We start from the raw sequence: 17,700 nt of genomic DNA on the forward strand, positions 1-17,700 counted from the left end.
GTGTGTTTGTCTTTAGTTATATCTGGTTCCTTGAATCCCTTTGCAGTACACTCCAACACCTACTTATCTTTTAATAGTATAATATATTATTATCTTATATATATATATATATATATATATATATATATATATATATATATATATATATAGGAATCTCCTCATGTGATGTAAAAGGCCTGCTCCAATATGATGTCCTTATTTTCTCAACTTTAAGCATGGCAAGTCTGCAATTGTTTTTCTGTAACGTATATTTTCTTTTCTCTGTTCTATTAATACTGTTTTAACAGTTTAAACAAATAAATTAAGTGATTCATAGAAAGCAGTCACAATGAATGGAGAAGGTGCATAATGGAGTCAAACGACCAAACATGAGCTCACTTATTGAAATGCATAACCTCAACGTAACCTCATAAATAGCTCAGTTTCACTGTATTATTTTATTGTTTTAAGGGCTAATTTCCTAACACAGCTGGGGACTGTAGCTTTTAGGAAACATCACTTAAGTCCGTTTTGTACTGTGGATTTGGTGCTATGGGATGGTATATGTAAGGGCATCTCAAACTACAGTGTTAAGGGCAAGGTATCAGTGCTCGATACCTTTAAGTTTTCTACCTTTAAGTATCAGTATCACTTTAAGGATACTGACAGCAGTACTGGAATTGCATTTCTTTTTAAACAATACCGAACCCTAACACTAGGAACATCGTGTAAGCCAGCGCAACAGTTTTCTGACAACTATATGACTGTATGGTATTGAGAAATAAGCTATTAGCAGGCTTTGATGACACTAGGATTAATTAATAAGTGGCTTTTCTTCTTTTCATTGGATATGTTGACAATAAAAAATATATATAAAATACCAGCAGACTTATCCTTCAGTGCTTTCGGCTGAGGCAACAGTCAGCAGCATCTGAAGCCAATCATTTTAAACTGACATTCACAAAGCTCTATTCGAGTCAGGGGTTTATTTCAGCCATGGTAACATCAAAGTGAATGTTATTAGCTGACGTGGTGAAAATGAAGACGTGTCTCTTTCTCTTGTTATGACTCACTGAAGATAGATGACATAGAAAAAGATGAATGATTAAACATAAGAAAAGATGTTTGCTGATACAGTTCATCTCAAGAATGACAGAACACACAGCGGGGTCACGAAAGCCTGTTGCGACAACATGGGTTTCACAACTACTGTCACCAACAAAAACACACGCACACTTGCATTATCATACACGCACATTCACACACACAGCACAGATGGGTGGGTGAAACTTTTACTACAGATCATGCACTGCATAAAATTTTAGAATTACCAGTTATTAGTATGCTAACAAAGTGAAACTCAAAATTTTCATCGTATGCAGAAAGAATTCAGTCTCTTAACCTCTTGCAATGCACATCACTGACAACCCACATCCTCTGTGACACCAGGTTGTTATTACATAGCCATCAACATGACAGCTGGAGTGCCACAAACACTCATGCAGACACACATGCACACATAACAACACACCCTTCCTGTCCCCAGCAGTGTTGGGATCAGGAAGCACTGGAGAGAAGAGATACCTTTCCCCAAAAGACCAAGGGTGTGGGCGGTCAGTGGAGGACGCGTTTGTGCATTCATGAAGCGTTAGTGTGAGCTTTGGGTGTGTTTTGCAGCATTAAAACAGCACTGAGAGAGATATCTTCTGCTAACACCCATGATAGCAAAGCTGTGTTAATCTGCATGACTGCTTCATTACTGAAAACTCTGCCCTGAGTTTCGTTGTTTTAACTATTTCTTCTCATTTGACATTGTTTCATCTTTCTGTCATCACCTCCAGAAATTAAGAAAATACAGTCCCAGAGAAAACCTACCAAATTTACCTTTTAAGACTTTGCCCTGACACTTTTATATCAGGACACATTCACAGCACATAAAGCCCACGAAGGAATAGTATGTGCACTGCTTGAGGTATCAGTGTTGTTTACAATCAATAGTCAAACTAAAGGACAAGAGAAAAGTGAAACTTTAGCTGAGCTGTGGGAAGATATCTGTCTCTGGACTCTTTTATCTAGCAGCCATCACAAGCTCTTGTTACAGCTTTTGGGCAGGTATTCATCCTTTTATGTAACGGCAGAGCTGCTTTTAGATACAAGTCAGTCACTTATGACCGGCAAACCGAGGCTGTAACAGTGTCTAATGTTTCACGCAGAAGTATTCTTTGAAACTGTTCACCCAGGCTGAGATAATAATAGGCACAAGCTACTTTTTCCACTACATGAAAGGCAGTCTGACTGTCTGAGATGAAGCTTTTCAACTTGCAGGATGTGCTTCATTTATAAATGCCGTGAAAATTCCTCAAAATCATGATGTAACATGAAATATAAATTAAAATGTGAACCGGTGGGAAGACACTAATGACCACCTCAGAGCGTTTATTCAGACTTTAAATTATGGTCGTTCAGGTTTATGGTTATGACTTTGATGATGCTTAAGCATGCGATGTACTCACTTTGTGCGCCTCTGAGTGTGCGTCTGTCAGATACCCAGTCTGTGCGTCTGTCAGAGAGTGTATTTCTCCACTGCTCCCCTCATCCAAGTCACTGTCCTCATCCTGCGTTGAGTCTCGCTTGTTGCCCAGGGTAACGCAGCAGGACACACTTTCTGTCTCAGTGACGCTGTCATAATGGTCCTCCTCATCGATGGCGTCCTCATTTGGGAACACCTCTCCTTCTGCGGTGCAGGATGGGCTGTCGATGCCACTGTCCCGGTTCGGGATCTTCCCGTTTTGCTCTGAGGAGTCCGGATTGTCCAGGAGCTCATGGGAGGAGCCCTCCTCCCGCTCCACGTCGTCAAGGCAACCAACGCTGTGTGTGATGTCACAGTCATCCAGCGGGGCATCATCTGAGCCATCGATGTGCATCGAAGCCAGACACGAAAGTTCGGAAACCTCCTGAGTCCGTTCGGAGGTGCCAAGTGCAAGTTTGTCCACGGGGGAGGAGTCTCCTGCGACCTTCGCCGTCGTGTCCTGGCCGCAGGGGGATGTGATGTCAGACGCAGTGTCCATTCTCAGACACAGGTGCAGCTGGGACCGTGGGAGCACCCCCAGGATGGGGACCCTGGGAAAACAAAAAACACTATCACGCCTGCTTTAACCCTTTAAAGTCCTCATTAAGAAAAAAAACTATGGAATTTCATGTCCTTGGGGCTATAATAACAAAAATCAATTTTATTTTTTTTTAAATATAAGCCTCTACCAAACAGTTGATATGGTTGTAATGGTACTCGGAAAACAAGAACAAAAAAATAAAAAATTACAAACCAAATGCCAATTTGTAACCAAGGACTTAGTAGTATTACTATCAATGATAGCCAAATAAGCAATTTAAATACTTTTATTACTGGGAAAATATTTGTTTTTTTTCAGGTTTTCTTAAATTTTACCCTTAAGTGAAAAAATAAAAACCACACCAAAGGAGAAGCAGGTTAAGGTAATGAAACTTCTCTTTAAACATTGACTCACAAATCAACACATTTCTGAACCACCACAGAGCAAAACATGAAAGTGACGAGCAAGACAAGCAAGATTTCTAATGAAATGTCCTGCTGACGTTCTTACCTTGAATTCTCGAACCTCTCGATGAGCAGTCCCACCTTCTGGGCCTCTTTCTGTGGCTGCGTTCCCAAGCCAGGAGGAGTTAGACTGGGCTTTGGTTTAGGCGGAGGAGGAGGAGCTGGCAGAGGCCTGGATGGCGGCGGTGGGATCCTCTTCGGTTTCTTGTCTTGCCCAAGGGCGAGCAGGTGAGAAGGTTTAGGGGGCACTACAGATGCAGAAATCCAGAATAGGCAAGAACAGCAGAGCGAGAGAGAAGCATGAGGCTGTAGACATTAACAAAAACACTCAGGTGACACGTATAAATCCAAGTGAGAAAACCTCCATGGCTGAGTCTACGTGTGAAGCCTGCTTAATTCCTCCTTTAAAAAAAACACAACCCTCAAAATAAACCTAAAGGGAACAAAATACAGTCCAAGATAGAAACAAACAGTAGCGGTGCAGAGCTAGACCAACACTGAGCTTCAGCTATCGGCCAACTTCCTTATTTCAGAACAGGATGCTGAGATGAGCGTGTGCATAAGTCATAGCGGTTCCAGTTAGGTTAAAAAAAAAGAAAAAGGCACAGAGATATGACAACGCTGTCTTTCTAATGCACACAGTGCTCATGCATGCCTGCACATTTTGAGCGCATGCTTTTACTGTCTAGCCATTTAATTTGCATAGATTTTGTTTTCAGAAAGCTAAATGTCTGAAACCCAGATATGTGATGATGTGTTACTATTGTTAATGTGAGCACTTCCTCTGTGTCTGTGTGTCAGTCATACTTTTTTTTTACAAACATGTGATGATAAGCTACGTTCAAATGATAGGACTGGTCCCATTTCTCCTGAGAATAAAAGTAAAGATCTGTTTGAACAGTTGCATGTTTTTTTCTGGAACCTCTGAGGGACTCAGGAACATGCATTACAGAACCTGCATTTTACAAGAGAAACTTTGATCCAATTTTAGTTCTCCCCCCTCCCAAAAAAAATCCTGCTCCATAGTTACTGTTCTCTCAGGATAAGCTACAAGTGAAATTAAAATGCCTTGGAGGGGAAGTTCTTATTCATGTATTAAAATGCCAGCAATTATTAGAATAGGGTCAAGTGGAAAGACACATAATGCCATTAATTTCCTTATCTCCAGGCACATCATTATCACTGGTAGTCCATTTTGATAAGAGGTATTTCCTTCTTGATATAATAGAATTAAAGTCTATATATATTACTGGTGGTTCAGTCTGACTTATTAAGAGATCTATTTTTTCAAGTGCATTTAGGCTCTTCTACTAACTTATCTTAAGAGAGCAGCTAAAATTGTACAAATATTGGCCAGGAATGATCTGGATGCAGTGCTACACTTGGCAATCACTGACTGTGGTTACATGTATATAAATAACTCGTTTATGAGGCTTATCTCGGTTATGATTATATTCGGGATACGGCGTTTACATGAGCACATAGAAATCAGGTTATTCACATTCCATGTATACACCCCAGTTTCTTTGAGAGTACTCCAGATAGCATATTGAGATTTCTCATAAACAGAATATGGTTTTTACATGCTCAAACACATAAAAAATACTCCAAAACCCCAGTCATGAACAGGTTAATCATGTCCATGTAAACACACTCATTGAAACTACACACAGGCTCAAATCAAAGGACAAGAACTTGAATCAGCAAGAGTAGAAACATAGTAAAAGCAGATGCTCCTATACGTCCCATTTTTATGGACATTTTTTCATAGCCTTTATGAAATAATTTTCTAAATCTAAATGTTCTAATGTTTTTGGGAGAAATCATACCAATTTGCTCTGGGTTCAAAGGTTTAAATACTCGTGAAAGGCATCTGAGAGCAGCATATAATCCTCCATCAAACTTTGAATTGTTGTGAGCCACTTAAATATTTGGGCCAAGTCTTTGGTGTAATGTCCTACAATGTTTCTCTGTGAATCCCAAAACATAACACATGTTGTTCATATTTAGCATTCTTCAAATGACGCCCAAACATGACCACTCGGGAGCGGCTGGCCTGCTTTCCGGCAGCAGCTCTTTCAGAGGTGACCTACTGAGCTGCGTGAGTGACAGAGTGAGGTCGGACGGCTGACACGTACCGTGTTATAGAGGAGTGTTTGTCAGAGCTGAATAAATGACAGCTAAATAGCGGCGGTCTGATCTCGCTGCACCTTTCAATTACAATGACAGCCCCAATGTCAAATGTGGCCTTGAAAGGAGGCCACACTGTGTCGCCGTGTTTTACCTTGAGGTTTCTGTGCGGTTGGCGGTCTGGGTGAGGCGGAGGGCTGGGGCCGGGGTTTGATGGCAGGCCTGTCGTGACATGGTCTGGGGGTCGGACCTTTCTTTACCAGCCGTGGAGAACACAGGTAGTCCACTGATCCACACTGGTACTGCAGAGAGGAGGCAGAGAGGTCTGGAAAGAGACATGAGAAAAGACAATATCAGGTATTGATCGATATAATGAGATTCATCTAAATACAAATCCACAAGCTGGTGTAATCCTGCTACAGCGATGCAGTGGTGTGCAGTGACAGCAGCTCTGTAGGTGAACGACCTTGAGCCCAGTGTGTGTTTCAGGATGTCGCTCTCGGACAGAGAGCAGTGGGACCAGAGAGGAGAAACTCTGCAGCATCGATCCTGACACCAGGCCCGAGGCAGCAGACACTGAGCAGCATATTGGTTTCTCTCACACTCTCTGATAGGCCTGTGTCTGATTGACTACATCTAATCTGCTCTGGACACTGTCTGTAAATAGACTGTGTTCGTGAGAGAGACCGAGCGAGAAAAAGTTGCTTAATAATGTGTGTGAGCTGCAACAAAGGCAAATTTCTGTTGGAAAATTGTGTTTTCTTGACTCCTAATCTGTCCTTTTGAAACCAGATTTTGGTTTGATCATTCTGACCTTTACTGTCGTTGAATTAACCTGGGCTGTATTTCACTTAATTCATTTTTAAAGAATTTTCTTTTTTTTTAAGAGTATTTCATCTTGGGCTCTGATTGGCATTTTTCACCATAATTCTGACAGCTGATTTAATTAAAAGTAGATAAAGTAACATAATTCAATGAATTACTTTATTCAAAGTGAGGATTTTTTTTTTTAATGTGAAATAAAAAGACATTTGGTACAGTGCTACAGTGTGGTTCAATCACTCATCTTATAGTTTTTGGACAGTGGAGTTACTGTATTAGAAAAGGTTGAATAAGCAAAATAAGCTGTAAGGTTTTAGCGACACTAGCTGTAAAAAGTCCACTTGTGCTGAGCAGAGCTCAGAAAACCCTCTTTAGAGGAAGTGATGAGAAGAAGGGTGACAAAAAAATATGAGGTGCCAATTATGCACCAAAATGCATCTACAGCAAGTAAGTTACAAGACAAGCAGCAGTCAAACCACAAATGCTCCATTCAAATAGCAGCAAGATATCTGTATTACATTTTCCATTGCAAAGGAACATCAGAAAATGTGCGAAACAGTAAACAATGCTAAATACTAAGATTTGTTTGGGGAAAAATACAAACTGAAAAAGATAAGCCCTGTAGTGTACAAAAACCAACTGATTCAATCGAAATTTTAGATCAGACAGAGAGATAAATGCAGGATAGCAGTTGTGTTATGAATGTGGCAGTAGCCTTACAGTGAGCTGTAGATACAAAAAAAATCTATATAAATCTTCAAAGTTCAGTAATGATGAAAGGAATCCAGCTTTTCCAACAATATCATGCTTTGTGTTTGTGCGTCTGTTCTTGTATTTGCTCTAGAAGCACACACTGTGACTGAGGCCCCCTGCATTTTTGGCATTTTCAGCTGTTATCTGTTGTGTCTGTCCATTAGAACAAAGTGACGTTACTCAGTAGATTATGTTAATAACTATGCAAACTACAGCCACACATGTCTGTTCCTCCAGGCTCATGGATTCGTTCTAGTCACCTCAACTCTTTCTCAACTGGATTACACCCCCGAAATTGCATCGAGCCCCCACTGGAGCCCCGGCACATCTAATTTGGTGTTTTTCAGCTGTGCTGCAGGCTGTGGAAGGGGAGAAATCAGGCAGTAATGAGTCCTGCTACGCTGTCTGCCCCGTGTGGCACACTGCGGGCTTTCCCACCATCTCTGCACCACAGTGGAATAAGAGCAGGCAGGGGGAAAAGATGAGGCTTGCAAACGGCTCCTCAGCTCTACAGAGTAGAAAATGTTAATTTTCTCCACAGAGGATCACAAAACCTACAGTACCGAGGTTTTATATCCACTCCTTGAATTTGGTCCCTATAGCAACAGAAATATTGTGAGCCTCTTGCCATGGACACTGACTCAACCCTCTCTGATTGAGGGATGGTATTAGCAGAGGAAACACTTGACCTATGATCAAGAGAACAGGCATGAAATGACTGACTGGTGAAGAACTCTGTGACCCAGGACTGGCTGGGGTCTCTCCTGGGAAAAACAAACAGCGGTAGAAGGAGGCATAGGGGCTGGTACCTATGGAAACCTTGGTGTAGCCATGGTTACCTGAGAGCAAAACCTGGCCCTCATATGAAATCGCCTAACACCAAATGGGAACTTGACGACACAGCAGAGAGAGGAGCTGACACAGTGTTTTTTAATTAAAATCTCACAGACCAAGGATAAAATGACACATCATCCTCCACCATAGCCGCGAAATACACAGCATTAAAAATGAACCGGTACATTAAATCTGTAACTTGTTATTTACATCATAATAATCTCTTAAAGGTATACAGGCAGATGGATGAGGTACCTTAAAGTCACACTTAGGTAGAAGTACAGATTTCTAACCAGAAAAGGATTCTGTTAGAAGTTAAAGTCACCTATTAAAATATTGCTTGTGTAAAAGTGTTCAGGCATCTGATATTTACAGTATTTAGAAATCAAAAGTAATTTTTATCATATTAAATGTTCTAAAGTATTAAAAGTAAAAGTGAATGTAAATGTTGGTACAAAAGGAAATGAACAGAATTGTGCATTTTAATTTCTTCTTAACGCCACCTTAAAAATATAATGCACATACACTTGGAGAAAAATGACGTCTCCTTTTACAACTTTAAAGAACAAAGTCCAGTTTTTCCTTCCTCCTATTTCTTCATTTGTCCTTCCATTCCTTTCCCCTTGCCCTTCCTATTTTGTAGTAATGAAGATGCTTATGGGAAATGTAGTGAAGTAAAAGTGAAAGAGAAATACGAAAAATCAAGTAAATACAGATACTCCCCCAAATACTGTATATTATGTATACATAAACCCATAGACGGAAATAAGTACCATGAAAAAGTATTATTACTTTGTGACATGACACCACTACCAAGGATAAAACAACATATTGGCATTTACCCAAGAAAAAAATGTACAGTTTCTAACTTCTAACGATTCCTAAACTGGTTCTAATGAAAGGCATCTAGGCATGAAAGCTTACAATTATTTACAAAAGAAAACAAATATAATTGTGTAGTATATTCTGAGAAAGGAGCTGGTTTATTACCTTGCCTCCAACCCTTCAGTTTTACATATCCAAAGTCCAAAGAACAAGCGAAGGGAAAAATCTCCCACACGACCCGGTCAATATGAAAACAAATCCTGTCCTCCCAGTCTGCCAAAGCGCGTGTGTGATCGAGACTAAACTCTGTGGAGAACAAAACACACACGCCCTCAAAAAGTACTTCAAAGTCCTGTATTACGCCCAAACACACGCACACACACATACACACTCACATATTCACCTATCCTTCACCAGGTGTGTTCGAGGAGCTGCGCCTGTCTGTTCACCTGTCAAACCTGAAGTACTTCCTCCTGGAGTCAAGGTGTGTGAGTCACTAGAGTTCCCAGCATACTCTTATGACTGGGCCAAATATGCCATATATGCATTTAGTTTTACCTAAAAACACAACCTGATTAGACTGCACTGCTCTTCCACTGACTATAACTAAAACAGTCATTCACCTAATTGATTTGGACTCTGAGGGATCCATGAGATGAGATTAATACTGAGAACACTGATCTGAGCTCATTAATTTCCTCTGCTCACTTCCAGTTACTGAGGGATGGATGAGGACAATTTATATTTAAATGTATTCTTTTATTCTCTCTCAATTATTTTTCTATTATTAGTACTATTATTTCTGTGTTTACTTGATAATATTCTTTGAATTGTATTTACTCTTATTGGTATGGGTTGTTGTTGTTGGTATTTTTGTTTTGTAATTGTCTTTAAATTTTGTCTGGCCTTAGCATTGCATTATTGTTTGGCTCTTATCCTTAGCATTGCATTATTGTTTGCATATTCAGACAATAATGTCAAAACACCTCTGTTTTTATTATTATTATTATTATTATTATTATCATCATCACCTCTGCACCCTGTAAGGCTACAGGTTACCATGACGATGTTTTCCTGCTGTAACCATTTCATCCACTATTAGCCACTTTAATCAGGTGAACCAGGGGACAGCTGACTTGTCCATCTCACCTGTTTGTGACTGGCTGTGATGTAACAGACTCATTCAGAGGAGAACAGAATGAAAAGAATGAACACAGCGAGCACGTGTAGTAAATATTTCAGGTCACAACCCGAAAGACTGCATTACAGCGTATGTCAAAAAGACATAGTGAAGGGCTGCTGTGTACCTTTCCCTCTGAAATATTCAGAGACTTTCAGGTACTTGACAGAGACATTTTGGGAATGTGAAGACACTCTCGCCTTCTCTCATTCTGTCTTAGTGAAAACCACATGACCATAACAAATCTCTGGTGACACTGTGATGCTGTCAAAAGAGAAAAACCTGAAGAATGTCCCTCTTATGTCATTAACATAACAGAAATGTGTATGAGTCTGCGTGTAAATTCAATTTAAATTCAACTAGCTGACTGGTCAAAAAGTAAGAAAACTGAAAAAGTCAAAATTGAGCACTATTTAAGGATAAATATTTAAAAACAATTTGCACATATTGTAAGAGCCATTTGAGACTGTAAATCTCATTTCCAATAACCCAGTTGTATTTTAAATGCCACTGAAATGTGTGGATCTTTGCACCATGCATTATGAACTTTGCACATTATTCTCTGAAGCATAGATTTTAGTTTATATTTATTTGAGCAGGACATCTGTTTCCACCACCTGTACAACACAACAGCACAAAGCAATATACACAAGCACAAGATGACAACTCACTAAATGAAAGCTAAAAAATAAAAACAATGCTCTTAGGGGAAATAAATCATGTAATGTGCCTAATTATTATAACAGTATTTTAACTAGGTAAACGCAATCATATAATATTTCACCGTCTTATATTTCTGGTGACTACTAACGAGAGTAGCAACATTACATCGACTAGTCAACTGATCATGCTCATCAGCATGCGAACATGCTTGTAAGAGCAAGCATGTTCGCATCTAGCCTAAAGCACCACTGGGCCTAAAGACAGCCTTACAAGATTACAAGCTCTAGACTCTCGGTTCTGCTCATTTAACCAAAGAAAGAAGACATGAATAAAGGTTATCTTTCAGTGCTTGACAGTTTGATATGAAATGACACAAATTTCTGGTTAATGTTCAAAACCCAACCATATTCAAACCAAGGTATCAGGAGGTTCCTCATTAAATGATAGCTTTTTTAACCCATAAATGAATATATGGCATTTTGTAGTTCTACATTTTTTTTTAATTAATTTTGGGGAAGACTGCTACCTAAAATAAATGAGGCAATATTTGGAGAAAAAAAATTACAAAATATAACCAATTTTCCTTCAGAAACAGTCTTTCTTGGAAATAGCTAATATGACACACAATCTGTTATGTTTTTCTTTTTTTAAATTGGCAAATTCTTATTTTGGAAAAAACACTTCACTAGTCCTCTCTTCTTTTTTTTAATCATCCAAGAGATACAAAGATGACTCAAACACACATATTCAAAAAACTGCACAGACCTGGCTGACTGTCAGTCACCGTCAGCCCTGAGGCAGCCTCCTCAGACTCATTTATTACCCATCATCCCTTGAGTATGGTCCTCTCGCCCTGGTGATGTCTGGGAGACAGATCACTCAGACTCAGCAGAGTCTCCTCAGTCAGGCAGCCAGTCAATCAGGTCTCCCACCCGCAAACTAACCCCTGGTGAGGCTGAGCTGACAACCCTGCTCCCATCACTTCAGCCGCCCCTGATTCACCACCAAGACCTCGCTGAATCCCAATGATATTCTTCCTGACTGTGGCACCTCATTATTCCCATATCACCATCAAATCCCCCGCATTATACCTGCTCTGCTTCTCTCATTCTGTCTGTGTCCATGTTTCTCCATGTCTCTCTCAGCCATATTGATCTGGTTTCTCCAGTCTGTTACGCTGAAAGACTGAGTCAAAGAAAGGCAGTCGCTCATCTAATGGCTCTTCGATTTATAATTGCCATCGAGTCATAGAACTTAGAGGACAGTTTCACAGTCGACACTGAAACAGGTTTTTCTTGCTGTATCCATTTGCTCTGTTTACAGAACCCAAACAGTGAGGATTTTGTCTCCAATCACTCACACTGAAAGCACATTAGGAGAGGATCTTTTAATGGCCAGTATGAACAGGAGGACAACTGGAAAACACACACACACACACACACACAAACACACACACACACACACACACACAGCATGGCTCATTACTGGTTTTCTACAGGAAAAACAGGGCAGCAAAGTGTGAAGAGCAGAGAAAACAAACACAATACAACAGCAGGAGAAATGCCTCATTTCCACTGCATGGCTCTGCTCGATTCACTTTTGATACCAGGTACTTTTCTCTGTTTCGTTTTCCACTGCAGACAGTAACCTCTTAGTGTAGGCAGGTCTCTATGTGACATGTTCAACACGACACTCATTGGATCCTTTTATCGGCGGTCAATCACAAAAAAAACTCTGCACCATGGTAATTGTACATAGAGTTGTAGTCCTGCCTGCACCCGAACTACGCTCCATCACTTTGTTTTCTCCGGATGACAAAAAAAGAATAGTTGCAAAGTTGTCATATTGACATTTAAGGTGTGTTAATTAATTCATGTCATTAACTTATGCAGTGAATATCATGCTTAACATGATTCCACCAAATCATGCCACCTTATAACTTGCAAGTATCTGCCAGCCGTAGCCTTTGACAGTGATTTTTTTTTCTGTTTGAAGCTGCTAACTGTTATAGTAACTAGTAAAAATGTAAAAGCAGCAAAAAATTCCTTAATTTTATAGTTACAGTTAACTAATGTAACTAATGTATGTAAACTTGCCACCGCAGGATAAATGGCCACACAACCTTTCAAATGGGTCACAATTTAACTGTGCGCATGTTTGTCATAGGTGTGCTGCAGTATCTGATTATAAGGCATAATTCCTTAAGTGTAACATGTAGTTTTCTGGGCTGCCAGTTTTAAAAATCCGCGTTGAGTGAATTCAGAAAATTTGCAACTATTGACGGTATCTTGCCTGTCTAAAAATGGTTAGTTTGTGCAGGACGTCCTGCTTTGCGCATCGATGATTATAGTGAGACTTTTGTCTGACCAATCAGCGTACTGCAGTGTTTTAACTACACCCTCCAGTATCAGAAAATTTTGCTGGGAACCTAAATGGAAGTGGCACCAAAGAAATGCCAGGTTTTATCCACAACTTTGGCAAATTGAAAACCAAAAAGGAGTGAGTCACGTTGAGTCAAGTCTTGCCACACCGTCCAGTAGAAATGCTGCAAAAGATAATAGAGATAACAAAGAGGTTGATCATCATATTCTCCTGTTATACGTTCACTCCCTCTATCCTCTTGCCCCACCCTGTCCCTTCTCTCCCTGTGCAGCAGGAGACAGTAATGAGTGCTCTGACCTTGATCTAATTCTCAGTTATCACCCCAATGGTTAAACCACAAAAATCCACAGAGAAAAACAAATACTTGAAAAGGCATTTCTGAAGTATAATACATTTAAAAAAGTACATTAAATAGATTCCCTAATCACACAAAAGGCAACCTCTATAGAGTGCCAAAAACAAGCCATATGCCTGTACGGACACACCTTTCAAGCCCACAGGGAGTTGATACTTGATACTAAAAACGAGAGTTTGGGTGGAGCGTCGCTTTAAGAGGATCTGTCCAAATGCTCACACTGAAAGAGGAAATATTGGTGTCAATACGACAACAGCTGCTACAGGATCGACAGTGGCGCAGATCCTCAATCAGCAGATTCCCCTCACAGTAACGAGCCTCCAACTCCCACTTCATCACAGGATTTATAAACACACACACACACACACACACACACACACACACACACACACACACAGAGAGAGAGAAGGCTCAACAGCTATCCGATCACGTACAGTAGCATCTGGCTCCAGATTACAGATCTATATTCATCTATTTCTTATCATGCTCTGTTATCATAACCAGTCAAACCCTCATTTAGAGCGGAGCTTTCTGTACAGACTATTTGTTGTGTTCTTTAAGAATTAGCACCGTCTTAAATTTCACTCGTATCATGGATTCCCAGGGGCTGGGGGCATGGGAGGGGGAGGTAAGTCATCTTGTTAGGTCTGTCCTCTTCCTCTAAATCAGGTCACTGGGCACAGCGGGCTCACTGACATGTCTCAACACTAAGTGGGAGGATTTCTGCAGCTCCCACAGATTAGGAGCTGTGATTTCGGGGGGATAAGACAGGGAGAGACTTCAAGCAGATGGCTAGAAAGTGTTGAAGAATGTCATAGCGTGCTCTCATGGACGCACAAAACAGATAGAGAATGCAAATGAGTTAAAAAATAGAGGGATACGAAGAAAAATGTAGTTGAGCGGTTTCATTAGAAAGTCTGTAGCCTGGCGGAGGCAGTGCAGTGATGAGTTGTGTTCGCAAACATACAGCAGTCGACACTCTAAATACAGTGGGGAGAAAATAAGCCCATCTGCTTTCAGTTCCTGTAATGATACACTGTAACTGCAGGGAAAGCTAAACATAAGCAAAGACTGACGAGTTAATATCAGAGTGGAATTGTCCTTGTGGAAACTAAATCAAGTCACTCTAAAAAGGATTCTCCCTCACTGCGCCCTGAGAAACCAAAGAAGAAGCTATTGCCATGGCAACAACGCTGATCTATATTGCTAATATAGTAGGTAGGTCATGGAGCACTATAAGGAACCACATTCACTGTCAGTAGAAACAGTTCTAACAAAAGCAAACTCAGGGCTGGGACACATGCTGCATCTTTCACCACCTGAAAAATATGAGGTCAGGCTCTGGGTGCAACCTTTGTGCCCACTGTGTGCCAACTTTCAAGAGCCTGGATGCAGGATGTGTCTGAAGTAGCTGTGTAAGAGTGCAAACTTGGGTTTATTATATTGTTGAATGCATTTGCACCATCTTCTTTACATATATTAAGTGATATTCACAATGATGTTTTGTCTGGTAGAGGTAAGTCCTCTGGTGGGCGCTGTTCAGGCAGCTGGTACTTCTTATGGTTGAAAAAGCAGAGAGGAGGAGAAAAGGAGAGTCGATCTTGCAGTGTTTGGGCAGGTTGTGTTGATTGGACTGAGCTTTAAAGTTACTCGAACTTCACTGTCATGAGGAAAACCCAGAAAGGTGTTCCTTCTCACGCACCTACAGCTCTTACAAGAAGCAACCGAAACATAGCCTAACCAGGAATCCTGAGTTTGGAGCTGATGTTCTTCCAGGTGTTGCTTTTTTTAGTGTGTCGTAAAATATTATCCACAGTACAGATGTAATGCTATGGGTAGCCCTACACTAAAATGATCTTTCCCATATTTATTATAGACTGATATTCACGAAAATTGGCATATATCTACTGGTTGTGATTGGTTGTGCTTCAACAAATAACATGCGGTGCACATTGCTGTGTTAAAAAAGTTGAAAGTTGTAGGGCGCAGCTGTCGTGCCCTGAAAAACAAGTGCAGGGGAACGCCTTCGTGCCATTATCACTTTTAAGTGCGCCCTCCGCACATTTACATTAAGTACAGTGAATTTGAGGGCACACAAAAATGTGGCATGTGTACTGGCCCTTGGGGCAAGTGTCCACATAGCGAGCATCAGCGTCTCTTCATTGTTTCCGATGTTATGCTGCCAGAGTTTGTGACCGCTTAGAGAAAAAGCACCCAGCGTCATTTTTCAGAGCACTCCTGTTTTTGTATGCGGCTGTTTTGAGCGCTATGAGTTGAAAATCTCTACTTTTCATACACGCCATACAAGGTCTATAAATGTCTTCTTTTTTCAGTCCCAAACCCAAAGTTATTCAGTTAAATATAGTATAAAACAGAGAAAAGCAGAAAATCTCCATATTTATGTGTCTAAAAACAGCATTTTCTGCCATTTTTGCATTAAAAAATACTTGAATAATTCACCTTTTGAATCTTGAGTGAATTGGCTTGGTTTTTGTCAAAAACATGGAATGAAGGCATTGAGCAATGTAGAAGAAATGACCCAAAATTTGCCAAGCAAAAAGCATTAGCAAATTACCTTAAAAATACAAAAAAGGGAAAGTCAAAAACAAAAACAAACAAATACAGTTGTGGACAATTTCAACAAATTTTGGGAAAAAATCTGTTTTTTAAATCTACTAATTTCTTGCAATTTGTGTAACCCTTCTTGGAAAGTTGCTCATTTTTGTTTCCCCTGTGATTTTGAAAGTAATTGAACCAATATGCTCAGGGTCCATAGGTTTGAATACTAGTAAAAGGCATCTGAACACAGCACATAAAATATAGCAGAAAGGTGATGTCCATACAGGTCTTAAAGTGTTAATCCATTATCAAAAAAGTTGGTGATTATTTTTCTGTCAACTGAGTGTGCTCTTGTTGCAGCTCTAACACACATCCTTATAAATGTCTTGACAAATGAATAAATCAGGAAGCATCCTGGCTGTTGTCCTTTACATCTAAAATGAAACACCACCCAGCACTTAACCAGAGCCACTAAGTGTAACACACATGAATAAACTGTAGACACGCACATGACATGGGTCACAGAGCAGACTATACTCCCGGGAGAGAAGAAAAGCAGAGGGTGAGGTATGACTCAGTCACTGACCTGAGACCTTTTTCCTCGAGTATGACTCAGGGCCGTTTCATTCAGCTGTCAAACGCACAGTGTCAGTCACGGAAGAACACTCAGAAGTTACAGTCAGGAACACAATGATGTGAAAGCAGGACAAAGGGATGATTAAAATTTCATATTCATCATCATGAAACATGTGACTTATAGCACGGCTGCACAGTGGCCTCTCTAATTCACAGCCTCCCCCATGACCACAAATGCTTCGAGAAGGACTTTTATGAGGCGGAGTGCAGAGAAGTGAGCTTCTGTTTGTCTGGATGCAGTGCGGTGCAGTAGCCCAGAGCATTACTGTAAAGGAGGCAGCCACAGATTGGCAATTAGGGCAACACACACACACGGCAGAACAAGGGGGTTTACAAACCTGCCTGTGGAGATGACTGCCCAACTGTCCCAGAAACTACTGAAGCCTACTGTAGCCACTCTCAATGGTCGCTTTCACTGTTTAAACCTAAATGGCCGTTTTGCACAACAATCAGGGCGAAGCTGAGCAGCAGCGTCCATCTTTTTCCCTCTTAGTTTACTAAACACTAACACACCTTCACTAGCAAGGGAATTTATAACTGCTGGTGCTGGAAAAAAATACTCCAGCTCTTTCCATTCCCACTGGGGGTGGGGGAGGTCTTCACAAACACAGGTCTGCTCCATGAGTCACTGGCACCCGAAGCCTGAAATAGCATTTTCAAAACAAATTTCAATCATTCCCTGTCCGAAGAAGGCCATATTGTAATGAGGATTATGCATTTTAATCTTCTGGGTCAAAGCTTGATCACTCTTCAAACTGACTAAGGCTCTCTGAAGTGTGAATGCATTGATTATTTTACCATATATTGATTTTGGGGATTAACCAATCATTGAGGTGGACAGGACCTGTTTAAAACCAGCCATGTGTTCGACTGCATGTTTGAGTAATTGCTGACTGATTGATGACTTAAACATTGAATGAGTACAGTGTCCGCAGCAGCGAACCACACACCATCCTCCACATGCATGCAGACACACCAACACATGTGCACACAAATAAACATACGCAT

The 17,700-nt window shown here is 40.6% G+C and overlaps 1 protein-coding gene across 2 annotated transcripts in view; it reads right to left on the reverse strand.

Annotated features, from left to right (window-relative positions):
* fgd (faciogenital dysplasia) overlaps positions 1-17,700 on the reverse strand; it is a 71,073-nt gene that overhangs the window by 20,333 nt on the left and 33,040 nt on the right. Inside the window, exons 1-4 of one of the 2 annotated variants that reach the window (XM_042491544.1) lie at positions 11,852-11,930; positions 5,838-6,008; positions 3,600-3,801; positions 2,493-3,099 (exon numbers count right to left, since the gene is read on the reverse strand). In XM_042491544.1, the coding sequence (XP_042347478.1) occupies positions 2,493-3,099; positions 3,600-3,801; positions 5,838-6,008; positions 11,852-11,909 (1,038 nt within the window). In that variant the 5' untranslated portion in view covers positions 11,910-11,930. Of the gene's footprint in view, positions 1-2,492; positions 3,100-3,599; positions 3,802-5,837; positions 6,009-11,851; positions 11,931-17,700 lie in introns of those variants that run through there. The other variant, XM_042491545.1, reaches the window with a different exon arrangement.

Source organism: Plectropomus leopardus, chromosome 8, assembly GCF_008729295.1.
Source record: "Plectropomus leopardus isolate mb chromosome 8, YSFRI_Pleo_2.0, whole genome shotgun sequence".
Classification (NCBI taxonomy): domain Eukaryota; kingdom Metazoa; phylum Chordata; class Actinopteri; order Perciformes; family Serranidae; genus Plectropomus; species Plectropomus leopardus.